This window comes from Podarcis cretensis (genome assembly GCF_951804945.1).
Source record: "Podarcis cretensis genome assembly, chromosome: 7".
In the NCBI taxonomy this organism is placed as follows: domain Eukaryota; kingdom Metazoa; phylum Chordata; class Lepidosauria; order Squamata; family Lacertidae; genus Podarcis; species Podarcis cretensis.
The window spans coordinates 3,620,383-3,642,852 of NC_137176.1; the positions used below are offsets into that span (position 1 = coordinate 3,620,383).

The following is a 22,470-nucleotide window of genomic DNA, read 5'->3' on the forward strand; positions in this document are numbered from 1 at the left end:
GAAATCAGTGGAACTTTAAAATAATTAATTTCAACTGAATTTGCACCAATTAGTAATTTGATCAATTATATTAATTTGATTGTACTTAATTGCCTTCCCACAAGCTTTTCAGTCAGTTAATTTAAGATGGATTCGTTTCCCCTTTCAAAATGTCAATTTTCATCATAATTATGAACAGAAAGATTATGAACTCTCCCAAGATGCCTGAGTCATCTCTTTAAATCAGAAGAAATTCTTGGATATATATATATTGGATATATTGTCAAACTCTAAAATGTGTCAGCTCTCCTGAAAATTTTCTTCCACCACAGCATCACCCAGAGATAAAGTGAATGGTTATAGGGATGGCAGTGTTTTTAGATGATTCTGGCAGTGAAGAGAGATGTGGGTGGTGTCAGCCACTTCCTTTGTCTCAATTTAATCCATGGAGCAAATACCATGAGCTGTCACCTACAACCTACAAACAAGATGACAGAAGTTGAGGTAGCTGAGTTTTGCATTTGCTGTCACTGGTCTACTGGTGTCTACTGGTCACCTGTCTCTGCTTTATACTGCTCCCATTTTAAGTGGTTCATGAATTCAAACCAGGCATCTCAGAGCTTAACAAGCCTTTTGGCAGCTGCAGACAGTGGGGTGTGTGCATGCAAATGCTATGAGAAACAGGATGCAAAATGAAAGACATGAAACTGCAGTACATACCTTAGGAGAGGTGAAAGTTGCAGGTCACCACAAAACCAATGAGACAGTGCTTCTTCTGTTTATTTTTTTTTAAGCCTCCACCTTGCTTTATGAAAAGAGGTGCTCCCTGCTAGGCGACTTCAAAATTTCCTTATGCCTTCTCTTAAAAGTCTGGACATTGAGTCCCGATTATCAACTGATGAGTGGAATCATCAACCCTTTCGAAAGGGCTGGGACCTGAGCTGCCCCCTTCTCGTCATTCCTCCGTGAGTCTTATGCCCAGCTGGCCCAGGACAGGTCACCACTGCTCAAAGCATCTATGCCTGAGCCATGCTTTCACATTGCTAGTATCCCTACCCTTGCTTCTTCCGGCCACCCTCACTGTGGGGCTTTGCACCAGGCAACAGATCATGTAGCATCTTCTTAGGATTTATATTATGTCATCAGTGTGCATTATGCTTTTGCAGAGTAAAAAACAAACAAACTGCTGCACCAAGGAGTTTACAATCTAATATTAGACACGTGCGGGAGACTAGCTGCCAAATCTAACAAATGCCTATTCTTGCCAGTTCGAAGGGGCTAATACCACAGAACTGTATTGTTTAGAGGCAGAAAGTCAGACCTTTGAAAAACATTTTCCTTCTTTTCTTTCTTGCTTTTTTTGACCAGTCTTGCATGCAGACATGTCTCTGTTTGCTGCAGCCTGAAGCTGGCTATACTGTAAATATAAATATTTTGCCTGAAAAGGTTTGGCTGTTGAACCAATGCAAGATTATAAGGAAGTAAATTATATTTTTAAACTTACTTCCCAAGTTGTTGCCTGATTGTTTGTTAAGGAAGAAAGGGGAAAGCCTGCCTACTTAGTTAGCTGGATTTGCTCAAAAGGCGGCTATACAGCCTAATTCCTGTGCTTCAATTTTGCTGCTAAGGATGGGACTTTAAAAATCTATTCAGCCCATCCCACAACATGGAGGAAGGAGGCAAGGGCAACAGGCATCCTCTTTTTGCAAACACACTCATCTTACACAGAAGTAAATGTGACTTACTTTGGAGGCAGTGGCGTTAGGATTGCAGCCTTATCTGTCAATAAAAGAACTGCTAAAAGATTCCAAACTTTTTATTACACAGGGAAAAAAACCTTGCAATCAGTACTGCTCCACTCCACTCTCATATAGGGAGAAGATACAAAGCTTGCTCACATGTTACACTGTACATAGGTACAAGCTGTCTTTACATATGTACAAGCGTTTCTGTGAAAGAGTGTACACATATTGATTGGTACACCTCAACTATTGTGCACACAGATTACACACTCCTAGGACGCTACATGTGAGTAGCTGTACAAGTGTACAGCTCAACTATTTGTGTACACAGGTACACAGATTGTACACTCTTTGAATGCAATGTGAAAACCCCTATTGTGTCAAGATTTCCCTGCTGGCATTCAAGCAGAAACTCACCCACAGTTCCCAGCAGTTTATCTGGCAATGGAGAAAACATCTCGCTGTGACTGCTATGCAAATATATATATTAAAAAGCACAGCAAAAGCTATATCAATATTATGTGACTTCAAATTGTCAGAATCTGAACTTTCTTGCAATAAGAGTCCAACCCTTTTAATTTGTCCCTCCGCCTCCCAAAAAATCTCCCTCCATGTTTGGAAGGAGGAGCACTTACAGCAAAGTTAGAAAAATGTTAACTCTGCATTGCACTTTATCAGCCAAAGTCAAGGTTTTTTCACACATGCAAGAAAAGATAGAAGGTGATGGAAATGAAAGCTCAGCCACTTCAGTAAAGGGGATTGCATATTTGCACATGTTCTTTCGTATGTGCAAGGCTTCTCTCTTCACTAAAGAATATAAGAAGCAGGAGTTCCATGTCTGTGCAACAATGCCCATGGAACTATAGGTTGGAATAATGGACTGTAACTCATACCCAGCATGAACAGTACACCTTATAAAAACATTAAGGCAGGTAGAGAAAACAAGTGTGCGTTTACAGTAAATGCATGCTAATGTTAAATAGTGCTCAAGTAACAAATCAAAAGCACAACAACCAAAACATCTCAAAACAAACACACCATTTATCTTCTTTCTATTCCCTGTTTAGGGAAGTTTTTAATATTTAATATTGTATTGTTTTTAACACTTGATTGGAAGCCGCCCAGAGTGGCTGGGGAAACTCAGCCAGATGGGCGGGGTATAAATAATATATTATTATTATTATTATTATTATTATTATTAGGGGAGGAGCAGAACTGGAATTTCCTGTGTGTAGATTCAAGGTGGAGATTTTCCATTCCAAGGACGAGAAGCAATATTTTTCATGAGGCAATACTAAAAATCTAGAATTAAGAGTTAGCACTGGACATCAACTGACTTATTAGCACTTTAAATACAGTTGTTCTAATAATCCACTTCTCCAGAAAGTGTTCCAAGAAACTATTGAATGCCATAAGATTTAATTTTGCTGGAGTCATAACACAGACCAGTTCCCCCCCCCCCCATTTTTAGTAATCCGTTATTGATCTGTGGGTATGGGAGGGACCTTGTGTTCTTTTAAACAGGGGCTTAATATTGTAAACAGGTTTTTTAAATATATAATTTATTGGATTTTTCCAGAAAGGGTAAATCCTGATTATCCTTGAAATAAGAGTTGGCATTTGATACCAATCGTCATGGAAATGCTGTGAAAAATTTGCACACATGTGAAGCATAAACACCCATCTGGGTGTACCCCATAGACCTGTGGTGATTTGCCTTCCTCATAGGGTTTCTAAGATTTCGGGAAAGTGTTGTCCAGCCTGGTGGACAGGAATTCTACCCTATATCCTACCTGGAGAGGTTTTGCTGTTTACAGTGCCAGCAGTACTATGAACAGTGCAATAAAGTCCTTGGGACTCCTCATGCCCATGTTAAGCACTGTGCAGGCAAAGCGGCAGTCTGCATGGCTCCTTCAGAAGCAAATGTCTGGGGCATTAGTAGGTCTTGCGGCATCAACAAAGACAGACTGAGATCCTGAGCAAGTGGCAAAAAGACACAATTCATTCACAGCAATGTTATCATCCATTTGGATAGTCAGTTCCTGAATGCATTGTGCTTAACAGTTCTGCAGGATTTAGTGCTCACAAGAGGACAAAATAGAACATGACAAAATGGAATGTGCTTTCAGCAAAAATAAACATTGGCACCTTGGAGACATAATAATCTAATACATACAATACCAGTAAGTGTGACATAACTCATTCTTATTTATGCTTGGTTATCCACTGCTATTCAGCAAACCTAAGGTAACTCTGCTACTTCTTTGTAAAAAGTGAGACAATTAGAAAGATGCTCAGTGCCTAGTTCCAAGCAGTGTTGTGGTTCATTTCCTACACAAGACTCTCAGAGCAAATACAATTAGATGCAGGTTTGGCTGCAGCCTTGCAGTTCCTGCTCCATGAAGCTACTTGGGGTAGAATAAGCAAACACAGCATTTAACTTGCACACCTTCAAAACAAGAGTAACCATCACAGGAGACTGTTATTGTCCTGCGCACAGAAATAAGGTCAAGCTCAACGCAGGTCTCAGAAATGAAGCATGACACCTAGGGGTAAGATTGAGAAAGTGCAATCGTTTCAATGGAATTAATTCTCAAATTTAATTCACCAGATTGTCAGACACATCCAAGGCAGTGTGTTTTTTTCCAGTTTGTTCCGCCCCACAGTAGAAAAAGGAAAAAGACTAAAATAGCAAGTTCCAAGTATGCTGCTTTGACAGTACTATCCTGAGACAGGAATGCTTGTATAGCTATAAAAATAGAAAGTTTAAAAAGATACAAAAAAGGGTTACAGAAATAAAAAAAGTAATTACACTTGCTGTTATGGGGACCAAAAGACAGTAAGGCAGCCCAAGCTGTATACTATATAATTATGTAGGTTGCAAACTACCAGTCAGTCTAGTGGTATCCACTTACGGAAGGGTGGGTGGTGTCTGAAAAGGAGGAAACCTGGTCTGGGAACAAAACAAAGCAGAGAGTTTCTTAGTGGTGATGTACAAGAAGCTGTGAGACTTCCCACTTCAGCATCACCCTATACGATGTTTTCACACAGCTGCTGTAGCCTGAAGGACTTGCACGGGGCCTGAAGAGGGATGCTAGTGAGTCATCAACGTGTCTCTTGACAGTATCTCTCTGAATTCTTCGGTTGTGCCACATCAGACCCAGGAGTCACTTCCTTGTAAAAGGAAACTATTCCCAACATTCCACCAGATTTCTGCTTCAACTAGCCAACAGCTTTTAAAACCAGTCTTCATGGCTCAAGAACTGCAGCCTCCTACTTGATACTGCCACAGTGAGCTAAGTGCTGTATGCATTCAATTAAATGAACATTGAGAACTAGAGACACGGGAGACAGAAAAGGTGGTTGCAAGTGTGCCTAGGGCTACAGATCTGCTATCTTAGTTTGAGGTGTAAAAAAAGTCCACAGCCATGGAAACAAATTATATTATCTTTCTCTCCAAGTATTACACATCTGTGCCTATCTTCAAGACAACTTCTCCATCCCACCAGTAGTTATATCTTCAGAGGGAGAAGGAGGGACCCAACAGAAGAGTCTATGTGTTCATTTGTGAGTATCAGCTAATCAGGTAACTGTGCTTCTCCCTGGAATTAGTGCTCAGAACCATGCCTGAGAGATTGCCTATGGAACAGAAAAACAAAGCACATTGATTAGCAAATTACAGGATTTTGACAGGAACCCCACCCCCATCTATTCCAGGAACAATTCCACCAAATGGGATGGTGGGTTTTATCAAAATCACATCAGGTGAGAGTGGTGCAGCAGTTTTGTGTTGCTAAAAATGTTGGCTTTCGATGAACTATTGGGAATCCCTATAGTGTTGAGCCAAGTGACATCATAAAGTGGTTTTGGGGGAGGAGGCAAGGGAGAAGAATGGAACCATAGGCTTCCTTTTAAGATGACACTGACCTGGGACTGGACACTGACTGCCATCAGCAGTAAGGGAACTCTGTAGCTGTTCAAGTTTCCACCTCTCCCAGAAGGAGTCACTGCAAGGTAATGGTGTGGAGAAGTCCCAAGGTGGGGGTGGCGATAAAGTAGGCAACATAAAATATATAAAAACAAAAGAAGTGGATGGGTGAGTCTAGAAATATGCCACTGTAAAAATTCCAAAATTATGAGAAGAGAGAACAGAAAGCTAGGATTTGTTTAGTCACACTACGCTGTAAAACAGAGAAGGGTCTGTTCAAACTGTCTCAAAGATGAGAAGGGAATCCCCATGGCAAATCTAACATTTGTCACATGTATTTCAAATCCTAATCGGAGGAAGCATCCCCTGCAGTTAAGCTAAGAAAATTCTACAACAAAAAGAATGAATGGAATAATTGAAAAGTTTCCTTACACCATGGCCCTGACCTGATGATACATTTGCACTAAACCGGGGGGGGGGGGGGGGGGGGGGCGGGGCATGCAGGCAGCCCTAGTCAATCAACAACAAGAGTACCAATCACCTGGCTGGGAGTGGGAGGTGGGGCAGGGAAGGCTTAATCCAAATCCTGCTTCCCCCTGTAGAATAGTAGTTCTGGTCTATCATCTAAGCAGGGCTGGCCTAAGGCGCTTCGGCACCTGAGTCGAACCACAAAATGTCCCTGCACCCAGTCAGGGAAGAAGGGATGAATGAAGATCTACATCAGGAACAAGGGTGGGAGGAGACCAGCAATGCCTCCTATTCGCCAAGATGCTGCGGTAGAGGCAGCATGTAGGGTGGGGGGACGACTGCTGAGGAGGCCTCCAAGGTGTGTGCCACAGCTCTTGCTGCTACCATGGCAGCAGAAGGAGGCCGAATCTGCGCCCCCTGTGGATCCTGCCGTCTGAGGCAGCCACCTCCCCTTGCCTCGTGGGAGGGTTGGCCCTGCATCTCAAGATGCCACGAGGGTGCTGGGAACCAAGCCTGGCAGCTGTTCCTCATCCACCTAGGGATGCTGCACTCATGTTTATAGGTCCTTGTGCTGAATCAGAGTATATCACAGGAATCTCTCTCAAAAGAACAGCATGTCACTAGATCTCGAAAAAGGGAATGTGCATCAAACCACTATTACGGCTAATTAGCAAAATGGAGGCTATAGAAACAAAAATAAAAAAATAAAAATTCTGGAATGGACCATTCACCAGAAAAATGCAGTTTCAGATAGGGTAGGGATGTTATTACTATGAGGCTAAATGTCCCTGGTGTGGGACACAAGGAAACAACATTGTTTGTGCTAGGGTTGCCATACATCTGGGGAGAATTTCCCGGATTTCAATGGTGGAAGTGACGTTGGGGGGGGGATTTCCAAAAAGCGGCAGTTCGTTCTGGATTTTTTACAACATAACCAAAAAATAGTTTTTCTAAAAAAGGGGGGGGGCACAATTTGTGTGTTTTTGGATTTTCACTTCTTGAAATATGGCAGCTCTTGTTTCTGCTGACTTTCCATGCATTTTCCATGGGGGTTGGGTGGAAGGCTGCCCTATGTTTGTTTATAAGTTTTCTTACCTGCATTTCACCATAAGGGCACAGGGCAGGTTACAACATATCATGAAAGCAGTGATAAAACATGTAAAACTATTCCAGCCTGGCAGAAAGTGATGTGAATGCATCTGAACGTGAGAATTCACTGGGTTCATTTCAGTCTCAGACCAAACTGCAGTAGGTATTGTCAATGCCATCTCATCTGCCTGTTCTGATTTTGGACTGAATCTCCATAAGTTAGTTGTACAAGTATACAAGGGTTGCTCAACTATAGGGTTCAAGCACAAATCAGGGCAATATATTAGACCACCATTGTCTACTGCTAATCCCACAGTTGGCACAATTAAAGGCATCATAAAAAATTTCCCTAAGAGCATCCAAAGACTAATTCCCAACATACCAACGCTATGGGAAAGCACCAATACAATGAAAGAGTATCTGTGTGTTTGTAGAAAATTACCCCTTATTATCATGCAACTCAAGCAATTAGCAGGACCAGGCAAAACCAAGAGAATACATTTTGTTCCAGTTGTGTGCATCATAGACAACAACTTGCATTGTTTGTCTTTGGATTCGCTAATTATCTCACTGATGTCCTCTTTCATTGAAGAAACTTTCATCCCATTCAAGAACTTTACAAATTTGAAAACTTTGGGGAAATGGTATGAATTGTTGGCAAAAAGACTCACAACTTGCGCACATTTAACTTGTGTGATCACAGTTTTACCTGCTTTGCAGCTGACCAGCTGACATTGCACAAATTAAACACAACTTGTTGGTGCCAAGGGTTTTCTGACTAAATGTGATTTCAGTTTTATGCGTACCCCTCCCTCCCCCCCCCCACACCCTGGGAACATTGCCCTCACACAAGCTGTGAGTCTACCTGTCACTGGGTGATGTTTCTAACATGAGCCTTACTGAACTACTGGACAACAACAAAATGTGTTCTGCTATTAAAATGGTCATTCTCATAGCACTTTCCCTCCTAGTTACAAAATGCACAACTAAACAATCCTTTGGCACATTGTGGAGGGTGAAGGCAGGGCTAAAATCGACAATGAGTCAGGCTTGTGTTTGTTGAGTGTCCATAGAGAAAAATGGAAGAGCTATCCCAAGGATAAATTCATAAAAGAAAAGACCGTTGACAACTTCACTTTTTGTTTACAGCATGATCCACCTAGTACTGTATTTTCTTTAGTGTCAAGGACGGACAACCCTCTTCCCATATCAGCGAACCCTGACCCGGCAACCCTCATCTGAGGCCCACAAAATATCTTGAAGGTAGCAAAACAAGAATGGGCCTTTTCTGTGGTGGCTCCCCATTTGTGGAATGCTCTCCCCAGGGAGGGTCACCTGGCACCATCATTATATATCTTTAGATACCAGGCAAAACCATTCCTTTTATCCCAGGCCACCAGGTAATTAAACAATCTATGGCTTTTAAAACTGGGGGGTGGGACGGTTATTTGTTTGTTTGTTACTATGTTATATATTTTTGTGTTTTTATATTATAAACTGCCCTGTGATCCTCAGACGAAGGGTGGTATAGAAATTTAAAGGTAAAGGGAACCCTGACCATTAGGTCCAGTCATGACTGACTCTGGGGTTGCGGCGCTTATCTCGCTTTATTGGCCGAGGGAGCCGGCGTACAGCTTCCGGGTCATGTGGCCAACATGACTAAGCCGCTTCTGGCGAACAAGAGCAGCGCTCGGAAACGCCGTTTACCTTCCTGCCGGAGTGGTACCTACTGTATTTTTCGCTCCATAACACGCACCCGACCATAACACGCACATAGTTTTTAGAGGAGGAAAACAAGAAAAAAAATATTCTAAACGAAACAGTGGATGTATGATTTTTGTGGTTCATGCTGTGGCCACAGACATGTGATCTGACGGTGAGTTTGGGGTAGCCCAATGCAAAAATCCTGAGGATCCATGTGGATCCATGCTTTGTAACCACGTTTTTGCACCACTGCGGCCCCAGGCAACAGTGGGTGCGTGATTTTTTTGGTGCAAGCTGTAGCCATGGACATGCTATGTGATCTGATGGTGAATTTGGGGTGACCCAGTGCAAAAATCCTGAGGATCCATGTGGATTTGTGCTTTGTAACCAGGCTCTCTGTCCCTCTCTTCTCCCCACTCAGTGGCTCTTCTCCCGCTTTGCTGTTTCAAAGCGAGCAAAGCGAGTCACAGAGGAGGGAAGGAAGGGGAACCATGGATCCTCTGCTCACGACTGCAGCAGATCCCCCCGCCATCCATTGGCATTCGCTCCATAACACGCACAGACATTTCCCCTTACTTTCTAGGAGGAAAAAAGTGAGTGTTATGGAGCAAAAAATACGGTATTTATCTACTTGCACTCTGACATGCTTTCGAACTGCTAGGTTGGCAGGAGCTGGGACTGAACGACGGGAGCTCACCCCGTCATGGGGATTCGAACCGCCAACCTTCTGATCGGCAAGCCCTAGGCTCTGTGGTTTAGAGCACAGCGCCACCCGCGTCCCTTGGTATAGAAATTTAATAATAATTTTAAAAGCATTAACAAAAAAATCTGACTGGTTTCAGACCTTGGGTTTGGCATTCACCACAATGAATAAAACATATGTGTAAAAGTAGGGGAAATTCAGCCTTAGGGGTTTTAATTTGGTTTAGAATTCCAAGTATTGATGTTCAATGGACAAACTCAAGCTGTATGGTTTTCTCTGTTATTGGTAAATGGACAAATAAAGGAATTTGTAAGAAGTTAGTTCTGATATGTATAATCCCATAAAATGCAGTAAATTTCCAACAGGCACAATCCACTACGATTTCTCGTTGCTTCTCTTTAGCACAATGCAATGGTTTGTGGAATTACGTTCTATGAAGACTGCAAATCATCAACAACAACCTATAATTAAAAATCTTTTTACAAATCTACTTTGCCCCTGCCCCTGAAATTATTTCTGCAGACACCCATGTGCTTGGGAAGTTCAGCTAAAATATATAACACAGATCAAGAAATATACCACCACAACCTCTGTGGTTAAAGCAGAAGGTTTCCTTTTGAAAATGGAAGTTTGGTCCAAATGAAGAGAACAAAAGAGAAAAGAAATGCAAGCAGACAATAGCAGGTGCTTAAAATGAATTTGAGGCGCAAATTGCTAAAAAACATAAACAATAACAATGAATTATTTAAATACATCAGAGGCAGGAGGCTAGCTAGAGAAGTGGTGGGACCCTAGAATGACAAGGTCAAAAGTGGGCTAAAAGAAGAAAAGGAGACTGTAGAAAAGTTGAATGAATTCTTTGTGTTCGTCTTCACAGTGGAAGAGACAGTGGAGGCAGAACAAAGCCCTTGTGACTAGTAGCCATTGCTAGTCTTTCCTTCCATGAATCTGTATACAGTGGTACCTCAGGTTAAGTACTTAATTTGTTCTGGAGGTCCGTTCTTAACCTGAAACTGTTCTTAACCTGAAGCACCACTTTAGCTAATGGCGCCTCCTGCTGCCGCCGCACAATTTCTGTTCTCATCCTGAAGCAAAATTCTTAATCTGAGGTAATATTTCTGGGTTAGTGGAGTCTGTAAGCATATGTAACCTGAAGCGTCTGTAACCCGAGGTACAACTATACAGTCATTCTCTTTTAAGCCATCCAAGTTGCTAGCCATCCCTGCCTCGTGTAGGAGTGAGTTTTAACTATGCACTGCATGAGGAAGAGCTTTCATCTATCTGTCCTGAATTTGTGGAATTCATTGAGTCTCATTGGATGTCGTTGAGTTCTAGTGTTATGAGCAAGGGGGGAAATACCTCTCTGTCCACTTTCTCAATGGCAGGCGTCATTTCATACACTTCTATTATGTTGCCTCTTACTTGCCTACTCTCTGAACTTGAACACCCCAAATGCTGCTACCTTTCCTCATAAGGAGTTCCTCAATCATTCTGGTTGCTCTTTCCCTTTTTCAACTCTGCAATATTCCTTTTGAGACGAGGCAACTAGAACTGCACACAGTATTACAAATGCAGTTGAACCATTGATTTGTGTAATGGCATTATATCAGAAGTTTTATTTTCCTTTCCTAATTATCCCTAGCAGGAAATTTGCCTTTTTCACAGCTCAACATCTTTGTTGACCTATCCACTATGACCCCAAGGTATCATTCCTGGTCAGTCAGAGATGGTTCAGACCTCATTAGGGTATATGTGAAATTGGGTTTTTTTTCTCTTCACATGCACCACTTTACACTTGTTTACATTGAATTCTATTCGCCATTTCACCACTCATCTTTTTTGGAGCTCTTCACTACCTCTTTTTGTTTTAACCACTTTGCATCATTAGCAATCATGGCCACCCCACTGCTCACCCCTAGCTTTAAATCATTTCAGAATAAGTTAAAAAGTATAGGTCCTAATACTGATTTTTGGGGGACTCCACTTTCTACATCCTTCTGTTGATAGATCTGTCCATCTATTCTTACTTAAACAATACCTGATACAAAAGAGGAGCCTGCCTCTTATTCCATGACTGCTAAGCTTACTCAGGAGTCTTTGGTGAAGTAGTTTCTCAGCTGGATCACCACTATCTATATGGTATTGACACTCTAAAAAGGAGTGAGATGGGATGTATCCTTGCAGAAGCCATGCTGATTTTGCTTCAGCGGGGCTTGTTCTATATGCTTGCTTGTTTTATCTGCAACTAGTATTTCTACCAGGACAAACATTAAGCTAATTGGCCCGGAATTTCCAGGCTCTCTTGCCACTCCCTGTAGCCCCAATCCCCTTTTTAAAATTGGTGCCACGGTGCTCACTTTCTAGTCCTTAGGCCTTCAGATTCACCTCTCCCTCAGCAGTTGTTGTTGTTGTTTAGTCGTTTAGTCGTGTCCGACTCTTCGTGACCCCATGGACCAGAGAACGCCAGGCACTCCTGTCCTCCACTGCCCCCCGCAGCTTGGTCAGACTCATGCTGGTAACCTCGAAAACACTATCCAACCATCTCGTCCTCTGTCGCCCCCTTCTCCTTGTGCCCTCCATCTTTCCCAACATCAGGGTCTTCTCCAGGGAGTCTTCTCTTCTCATGAGGTGGCCAAAGTACTGGAGCCTCAGCTTCACAATCTGTCCTTCCAGTGAGCACTCAGGGCTGATTTCCTTCAGAATGGAGAGGTTTGATCTTCTTGCAGTCCATGGGACTCTCAAGAGTCTCCTCCAGCACCATAATTCAAAAGCATCAATTCTTCGGCGATCAGCCTTCTTTATGGTCCAGCTCTCACTTCCATACATCACTACTGGGAAAACCATAGCTTTAACTATACGGACCTTTGTTGGCAAGGTGATGTCTCTACTTCTCAAGATGCTGTCTAGGCCTGTCATTGCCCTTCTCCCAAGAAGCAGACGTCTTTTAATTTCATTTTAATTTCCCTCAGCAGTGAGTAACTAGAATAGGAAGTAACCCCAGTCAAGCTAACAGATTTAGCTGTAGTCACTTTTTACAAGAACTAATAAATGTCAACATAATTGACATATTTTATAAAGTATTAAATGTTGGATTACTTCAGCATATACTTTTTAAAATAAATGTTTCCATTAATTAATAAAATATATAGATTGAAGAATCCAGAATGTATGTTTAATGCCACATCCACACCTTGCCTTTAAAGCACATTTACAGTCATACATCATGTTATGGACGCTTCAGGTTACGTGTTTTTGGGTTACGGACTGCAGGAAACCCGGAAGTACTGGAACAGGTTATTTCCAGGTTTCGCCACTCGCACATGCGCATAAGCGCCGAATCATGCCGGCGCAGATGCGGCGCTTCAGGATGCGAACACTGCAGGTTGCGGATGTGCCTCCATCACAGATTACATCCGCAACCTGAGGTTCCACTGTATAGCACTTTAACAGTCATGGCTTTCCCCAAAGAATCCTGGAAACTAAAATTTACCCCTCACACAGTTACAATTCCCAGCACCTTTAACAAACTGCAGTCCAGAGGATTCTCTGAAGGAAGTATGGTGTGGATGTGACCTTTGGAAAATCAGAATTCAGATATGAATAATACAGCTGCTGTGGTCCACAATGACCACAATATAATGAAGAACGCCACTCAGGTTGCTGGTACATTGGAAATGCATTTCCAAACGGTTATGGAACTGAATCAAATAAATACTTCCATAATCAATGTAATTAAAAAAGAAAAAGTGAGTCGCTGCCGTATAGTGCTTGTCAAGCATACAGTTAGCAGTGATTTACCCCCACCACCACTGCCATTATAATTTCCCCTATTTTATTCATTCAGCACTTGGGTCCTAAATAAATATTTGTTCCCATGGACTGACATGTGTACAACATATTTTTTTGGATGCTGCAATAATATAGCAGTTAATATTATCGATTATGAGAACCCTTTTGAGAGCCGAGCAGAAATTTGCCAGTAAAGAAAGAGAAGGTGTACTTACCTCTTGCATTTCCCAGTGTTTGACAATCAAGATCATCATCAATAAACTCCTCCCCCTGGATGATATTTTGGGTGTCCTCTCTACGGTTTACAGGGTTGGTCATCTCTTGTTCTTTTTCATTTTGCATCTGTGCATAGACATTTCTGCCTGGTAATTTCCTTAAGAGTACAAGACAGGATTGTAATGCAATGTTGTACAGTGCTGCCCTGATCCACAAATGGGTGTGGATGGTACCAGCTCATTAAGACTCAATTGAATTGGCTAGAAGCACCTTTTCATGCTGATGGGAATGTACTTGCCAACCTAGAACCACCTATTTTTTGCATGCTACTATAGCCAGACTAGGACCTGAATCAGATGTTGGCAACCTAAGGCCCATGGACTGGTTCTGGCCCATGAGCTTCTTGGAACCAGCCCACGTCCATTCCATGGATCGGCGTGCGGATTCCGTGCTTTGGGGGGGGCACCATTTTTTTTCTCGCCACGGGAACTGACTTCCAGGTCAGAAGAGCGCCGGAAATAGCGTGTGTGCATGCGCACAGGCGCTCCTCCATCTCAGAAGAGTGCCGGAAATAGCTTGAGCACACGCATGGGCGCACACACTCCGGCCCATCGAGAGGTCTGCCGCCCCAGCCTCAAAAAAGGTTGCCGACCCCTGGCCTAAATCTTTACCTCCAAAAGGAATGTTTAAAAGGTGCATTGAGGCAAATCCCTGGTTACGAACATAAAAAGAGGCCTGCTGGATCAGGGCCACGGTTCAGCATCTTGTTCTCACAGTGGCCACAAGATGCCTGTGGGAAGTCTGCACATGGGGCACACCACTGGCATTCTGCGTCACCTGACACAGTTCTATATGACTTGGTTGTGCACAATCAACATGCAGGTACGACTTGATGTTCTGCTTCCTCCCTGACGCAAGCAGAGATACAAACCAGGGATTGTCAATTAAGCTTGGCTTCCTGTTACATCTGAACCCATAGTCATGTTTCGTTTTTCCCAGGTTTGTTTCTCTATTTGCATCAGGGGAGAAGCAAAGCATCAGGCTGCACCTGCGTGTTGATTGTGCACAACAAACCAGAAACAATGGTTGATTGTTATGTGTCAGTATAGCCAAAGAATAGGAAGAGTTCAGCGTCCCAACCCTCAGTTCCACAGAACTCTTGTATCCAACTAGGGCTGGATAGATCAGTCTATTTCCATTCTGTGTCAATTTTTCAGGTCTTCATTGATAGGTCCATTCCATTTCTGCATTTATTTGTGATTGTTCATTATTATTTCAATGTGCACATTTATAAAAATATGTTATTTTTAAAAGTTTAACACATTTTTGTGTATTTTACTTGAGTTGAGAACTACTTTTGAAGGACAGTTATGTTCCTCCTTCCATTTGGCAAGTGTAGATCAGGTTGTTTTGCATCAGAAATTGAATTCTTCAAGCATCCCCAGATCTAACCTAGTGTTTGTGACATAAGCTGACTATTAAAATTATTTGTTTAGCCCCGAAGTACTCTTCTCATTTGTATTTCCAGTGTTATGATTGCTCATTGCTCACTTAAAGGAATTGAATTTTGACCTTGGAACAACAGATTGCTCGTTTCCTGCTTATTCATTATTATGAACAACAGATCTTTAGTAACTCAGATTGGTACAGCTTGTGACTATCAATCAATCGATTTTATTGCATTAGCATCTCCCAATCCAGCCCTGGATAGTGTCCCTTCTTCTGCAGGATTCTGACTGTTGGATTACCGAGATGACAGCTAATTTCCTGCTTAGTGTGATGAAGAGGAAAGCGGCACCAACTCCTTCTTTAACACCACAGATGTAGTCGATATGCCGCACAATCGAACGTGTTTTTGTATTCTCTGTCACTCGATGTTTTAAATCCCCCGTTACTTTTGTTATCCTCATTTTCTCAAAGTATTCCCCCAGGACGACATCCACTTTTATCTCCCCACCCCCATTTTATGTTGTTATTTCTATGTATATTATGCTTGTGACTATAATTAAAGTGAAATGAATGCTACTGTCCTAACTCTACAATGCTGATCTTAGGAAGCTGAGCACCAGGCAACCCTGAAAGATGCTTGAAAGCACCAGGTTCTGCTCTGCTGAGTTTTGGTAGAGAGGAATGACACCAACTCACCAGATACTGTTACTTTTCTCATGTTGCAGCAGAGTGAATAACAGTCACATCAACCACTGCAAACCATTTTGAAGTCTAGTCATACAGTGTCATTCAGGACTCGCCCCCCAAATACTTGATTAGGCAAGGGGGTATTTTTTACTTTTTAATTTCTGAACCAAAAGGCTTCCACCTGGGACGTGGGGCAGGAGCCAAGCACAGCCTGGGTGGGTGGGGGCAGGGAACAGAACGCAAAGCCACGGGCACTTTTCTGCCCTGCTGGCACAGGGGTTCTGAAGCTGCTACACATCCTGGAAAAATCATTTTCCCACAGCCTTTACTCACAACGTTTTGTACAGGCAAAGTTACTTTCAGTTTAATTTTTAAAAAATCTGTCCCTACTGTGAATAATATTTTGTTTCCTAAAAAGGAGAATTATTATTATTATATCTGTTTTATATCTGTTTTGGAAGCTATTAACATACCATGAGAAGTTTATAATAATAGGGTTAGCGAAAAGATGTTGAAAAAAAGGTGAAGATTTTTTTTTAAAAAAGAAAAGCTTTTCCTATGATTTCCAGACAACTTCTGCTTTATAAACCTATTCTGCATATGATGCCAGATATAAAATCACTTGCCTTTTAAACTTGTAGAGGACGATAGCACCTACAGCCACCAGAGAGATGACAAAAAGGGCCATTATCGCCCAGTACCCTCCTCCTCCAATACTCTGAGAATCTGAAACCAAAGGCACACACAGTTAAATTCAATCCTGAAAACAATCAACCATCCTCTGTATTTAGCATTAGTGCAGATACTTTTTTAAAAAAGTGACCCTAAACTGTATCCACTCATCTTGTCCACAATGCAGTAAAGACAATGGGACTAAGGTCCTGGGAACGGTATAGCCCTTGACTTACCTGCAATTCCCAGCACCCTTCACGAAGTCCCAGGACTCTTTGGGGAGGCCATATGCTTTATGTATGGTGTGGAAAAGATCTAACTCCCCAGGCCTAACCTCATTTCTGGAAGCAGGGAATCTTCACTTCAATAAGATTTTTTTCCATATAACATTTAAGAGCAAGATTTAAATTTTATTCAAAGTGATTGTTTTAATTGTAATGATAGGCTGACTGGTGTGTGTGTGTGTGTGTGTGTATGAATTCCAAACCAATATGGAGCTTCAATATTATTTTAACTTAAACAGGAGAGGAACATCAACTAACTGTCAAAAAAGGATACAAATTTTACCTGAATCAGAGCTAACTAAGGTCACAAAGACCCAGTGTCCTCCTCTCATGAAGAAACTGATGTTATGGGCATTCAAAGATTGCTTAATAGCAGCTATTCTCTGGAAACATAAGAAAAACTGTATTAGGCAGGTCCTACCTTCCACAACCGCCAAAAGGAAGTCATTGCTTGTGTGGAGTTATTCACTGTTGAGTTGCTATGAAAATTCAGCCAAAAGTAAAATTCAAAATGAAGTAGGGGTTTCTTATACAGTGGTACCTCGGGTTAAGTACTTAATTCATTCCGGAGGTCCGTACTTAACCTGAAACTGTTCTTAACCTGAAGCACCACTTTAGCTAATGGCGCCTCCTGCTGCCGCTGTGCCGGCGCTGCACGATTTCTTTCTCATCATGAAATAAAGTTCTTAACATGAAGCACTATTTCTGGGTTAGCGGAGTCTGTAACCTGAAGCGTATGTAACCCAAGATACCACTGTACTCAAATCTGGGTTACCCACAGCAAATTTTGAGGTAAAACATTCATCTATGAGATGGCAGTGAATTCTGATGCTGCAGAATCTGAAATAATTGCTATTAAAGCTGATGGCAAAAGATGAATATTTTAATACTATAGGGGCCCTGTGACTTCTGAAATATTGATTTTGTTCCGTGGTAGTCACAAGGACTTTTCACTTCATGCTTCAGCTGCAAGAGCACTGAGGCATGATTATGCATCCAGTAACTGCCCATATTAAAAAAAGAAACGATAAGACAAGACTGATCAGTGTTTGTCAGGCTGATATCTGTCTTAATTCAGCATGTACAGTATTTGGGGCACAGGTTTTTTTTTCATGTAACATGATACCCTCTCCAAGGCTAATACCTTGCACTCTTTCCAAGGAGGAGGAGGAGAATCATAGAATCATAGAATCATAGAATCATAGAGTTGGAAGAGACCACAAGGGCCATCGAGTCCAACCCCCTGCCAAGCAGGAAACACCATCAGAGCACTCCTGACATATGGTTGTCAAGCCTCTGCTTAAAGACCTCCAAAGAAGGAGACTCCACCACACTCCTTGGCAGCAAATTCCACTGTCAAACAGCTCTTACTGTCAGGAAGTTCTTCCTAATGTTTAGGTGGAATCTTCTTTCTTGTAGTTTGGAACCATTGCTCCGTGTCCGCTTCTCTGGAGCAGCAGAAAACAACCTTTCTCCCTCCTCTAGGTGACATCCTTTTATATATTTGAACATGGCTATCATATCACCCCTTAACCTCCTCTTCTTCAGGCTAAACATGCCCAGCTCCCTTAGCCCTTCCTCATAAGGCATCGTTTCCAGGCCCTTGACCATTTTGGTTGCCCTCCTCTGGACACGTTCCAGTTTGTCAGTGTCCTTCTTGAACTGTGGTGCCCAGAACTGGACACAGTACTCCAGATGAGGTCTGACCAGAGCAGAATACAGTGGCACTATTACTTCCCTTGATCTAGATGCTATACTCCTATTGATGCAGCCCAGAATTGCATTGGCTTTTTTAGCTGCCGCGTCACACTGTTGGCTCATGTCAAGTTTGTGGTCAACCAAGACTCCTAGATCCTTTTCACATGTACTGCTCTCAAGCCAGGTGTCACCCATCTTGTATTTGTGCCTCTCATTTTTTTTGCCCAGGTGCAATACTTTACATTTCTCCCTGTTAAAATTCATCTTGTTTGTTTTGGCCCAGTTCTCTAATCTGTCAAGGTCGTTTTGAAGTGTGATCCTGTCCTCTGGGGTGTTAGCCACCCCTCCCAGTTTGGTGTCATCTGCAGATTTGATCAGGATGCCCTTGAGTCCATCATCCAAGTCGTGATAAAGATGTTGAATAAGACCGGGCCCAAGACAGAACCCTGTGGCACCCCACTAGTCACTCTTCTCCAGGATGAAGAGGAACCATTGATGAGCACCCAAGAAAACCATTGATGAGCACCCAAGAGAAATAAGAAAATTGGAATGTGAATCTAGGGCCAATTCATACCTTACTATTGCAGCCTAATTGGATGGTTGCTTCCTATACCAGTGCTGCACATCCCCAGATATTAGGAGTGTGCATACATGACCTGTGTCCTGGGGGCTCCAGTCACATAGAAGAGATGTAGTCATACTGATGCATCAGCTGTTAGAGGAAACATGTGACAGTTCCCTCCTTAAATACTTTTAGGCCCTTCAAAGAGTGATTCTCTGCTTTGCTAGACGTGTTGCAAAATTACACAGTGCTCTTAGTTTAATAAGGAGTGAGACAGTCAATCTGTATTGTGCTCTAAATTAATTTTCATCTGTCTTCTTACCTTATTGCTAGACATACTTATTTTGCTTTTGGTGTGGTTCATGGATAGAAGCACATGTAAATCTGCAGTTGTGGGCAGTCCAGGTTTTACTACTGTAACAAGACTTTCTTCAGGCACACCTGTTTCCTGAGGGGAGAGAAACCATTCAGAAATGGACTTGGACTGCATGGCTACCTTTGTAATAAACTGCTCTACTATAGCTCCTTTAAAGTGATTTGATTTGATTTGTTTCTTGCCTCACATGAAGTAGTCAAGGTTTGGAATAACTACTGGAGAAGAACAAACAACAAAATGGATGTAATAAAGAATAAATAATAATAGGAAGATTTAGGCAATTTGTTTTAAAAAGTGGAAAATACTTATTAAGTTCAAGTGCCTTGTAGTTTCACCAGTGCCTTATTGCTTGCACTAATGACAGATTTAGTGCTGCGTGCTGTATCATCATCATCATCTAATTATTTATACCCCACCTTTCCCCCTGATGGGACTCAAGTTGGCAAAGATTCCCTTTTTTCCACCCCAATTTTAACAGATGGTTATGCAGTCTGACCCATAGCTGTCAATTTCCCCCTTTTTTAAAGGGAAATTCCCTTATTCTGAATAGGATTCCTCGCAAGAAAAGGGAAAAGTTGACAGCTATGGTCTGATCTTATGCATTTACACTATGTTAAGTCCCATCGTATTCAGTGAGTCTCTTTCCTAGCTAAGTATGCAAAAGATTGCAGTTCCATCTTCTAACATGGTAAGCAATATGTGTGTCTGTGTGCACCTTGCAGGGCAAAGTGGGAGATCTATTTATTTATTTAGTTAGTCATTTTATCTTGCTCAAGGCAACTTCCAACTGAACAACCAACAAAACCCCATTGCATAGTTACATCAAAACTGGAGGCGGGAGGTGGTGAAATATGTATATATTCTTTTTTAAAAAAAATTAAAACATTTATTCAAAAGTTGCAATACAGCTTTGTCCATTGCCATAGTATCATAGAATGATCATTCTAATCCTCAGTCCCACATCACTGTCATTTTGGCTTGAACCCAACCAACAATCTGGCTAGACATTTTTAATCGATATATCCCCTCTATGATGATGATGACATTAAAATATCCTGTTCTTCTTCAATAAAAGAGAAAAAGGGAGACCAGATCGTGTCAAATGTATCACATACCAATCGCTGATGGTATGTGAGGCGTTTTGATAGAGCAATGCTCCAGATGTTATTAACCCAAACCTCTATTGGGTTATAAGTATTCCACTATTATTTTTACGATAGGCAATCCTCTCAAGCCAGTGACAAGTATTTTAAGAAAATTACTCCCGAATAATGAGTTGATCATATTCCTCTCAAGAGAAGTCAATTTGTGCTTGTTATGGATCCTCGCTGATGTACAGTATATCAAAGCATTGTTTTCACTTCCTTTCTTTGTTGCTTGAGCCCTAAATTATGTGCCATAATTTCAAATCTAATGCGCACCTCAAATTTCAGAACCTTGAAACCAAAAAAAGTATTTGCTGGTGATTGTAAATGTGCCATTGAATCAAATTTTTGTACCGCAATTTGGCCAAAAATGGTGAGCATTAGATTTGAGTAAATACGGTATCTACAAAAGTAATTCAAGAGCATTTATTTACAATCACTCTTAAAACCTTGATAACTTGATAAATAAATAACGTAAAACCACATTCTCCCTGAAAAATGTCTCTACTTCATTTAAAGACACAAAGGGAACAAGAAGTAAAACCAAAACCCAGTTATGTCATCCTGCTGCACTAACTCTATATACAAGCTTATCCAAAGGCTCCACATTCCCTCTGTTCCATCTCCGCTAAACAAATTTGCAAACCATCAGAGCACCTTTGCAATCTGTTGTGTTACAACACGGCCAACATCTTCCCGCCAGGCAGGTATGTTTGGGTTGTATAAGTCCAGGTGTTCAGAAAACCTTAGAGGAAGTACTTGAAAATTATCTGGAAACAGATAAAAACAAATTTTGTATACATAAAAAAGCAATTCTGGATTTGCACAAAAGTTTCTCTGCACAAAGCTATTATGCAAAAGAAATATTCTATAACCACAGTCTTTATCTGAAAATTTCCACAACAGAAAACAAGCAAATAAGGGCAGAACTACATAGTACATGAACACACATGAGTAACAAAACCATGACAATCACGGGAAGAGTAGAATTAATTCCCCAAAGCTGATTGTGTGCCAGGATTTGTCATGTTCACAACTGAAGCATCCATAGACTTGTAAATATTCAGAAAAGCCCAAACTTTAACCCAAGCTGTCTCAGCTACAATAGGATGGAGGTGAAAGAATTTGCATAGTTTAAAATATATATTTGAAAGTTAAGTGTCTCACCCAAAACCCGGACAATCTTGGAATCCTGAAGCATGGAGTTCCCACAGGAAGCCTGAACTGTAACTCTGACTTCCCCCACCTCTGCAAAACTGGTTACCAAAAAATTCTCCAGTGACAGAAGTGGCTAAAAAGAAAGAAAGAAAGAGGAAAAAATAAGCAAAGCCCAAATGTTCAACTAAGAGCTTTCATCTTCAAATTGAAGGGGGGAACAAACCTGGGGACAATTTTCAGGGGAAGCAAAATTATTTGAAACATCTGAGGGAACTTCCCATTGGCGGCAGCGATGGTGCTAATCTTTCTCCCCACTTTTAACCCTTTTATTAAAAAAGTGTGTCCACGCCACATTTGTCAGCAGAGGAGCTTCCCTTGATCACTACCAGCTGGCAGATGCCATTTTTGTTCCCTGCAATGTCTCGGACGCAGCGTCATTCCAGGACATTATGAAACAAAAACAGAAGCCAACAGGTGGCAGCCGCCAAGAGCAGCTCCAATGCCTATGAGCAAGGGCACCAAAAAAGGTCTTAAAAAACCAAAAAGAAGACTGCCATTGCTAGCACCAATTCACAAAAGCCTGCAAATGGCACGTGGAATAGGGGCCATTTTCTTTCAGTCCTAGAGCAGAGGGTGAGGAATAAATGAAGGGTGAAGAAAAATGCTGACAACATTGCAACTGTGGAAGCATAAATATTTCATACGGTAACAAACTGTTTGATTTGGTCTAAGCAGGGTTTGTTTGTGTGAGGATTCACCAGGGCATTACCCTGGAACTTGTATTTGCTGCCAAGGCTCAACCCTGGAAAGCGCTCCTGGGT

At 41.8% G+C, this 22,470-nt stretch overlaps 1 protein-coding gene across 2 annotated transcripts in view; it reads right to left on the minus strand.

The window, feature by feature from the left end:
* Positions 1–1,780: 1,780 nt before the first annotated feature.
* Positions 1,781–22,470, minus strand: part of SORCS2 (sortilin related VPS10 domain containing receptor 2) — a 129,178-nt gene continuing 108,488 nt past the window's right edge. For both annotated transcript variants that reach the window (XM_079983492.1, XM_079983491.1), the window contains 8 exons: positions 21,659–21,782; positions 21,149–21,261; positions 19,293–19,418; positions 16,994–17,093; positions 16,381–16,480; positions 13,618–13,775; positions 5,649–5,728; positions 1,781–5,360 (listed from right to left, as the gene is read on the minus strand). In XM_079983492.1, the coding sequence (XP_079839618.1) occupies positions 5,337–5,360; positions 5,649–5,728; positions 13,618–13,775; positions 16,381–16,480; positions 16,994–17,093; positions 19,293–19,418; positions 21,149–21,261; positions 21,659–21,782 (825 nt within the window). In that variant the 3' untranslated portion in view covers positions 1,781–5,336. The remainder of the gene's footprint in view (positions 5,361–5,648; positions 5,729–13,617; positions 13,776–16,380; positions 16,481–16,993; positions 17,094–19,292; positions 19,419–21,148; positions 21,262–21,658; positions 21,783–22,470) is intronic.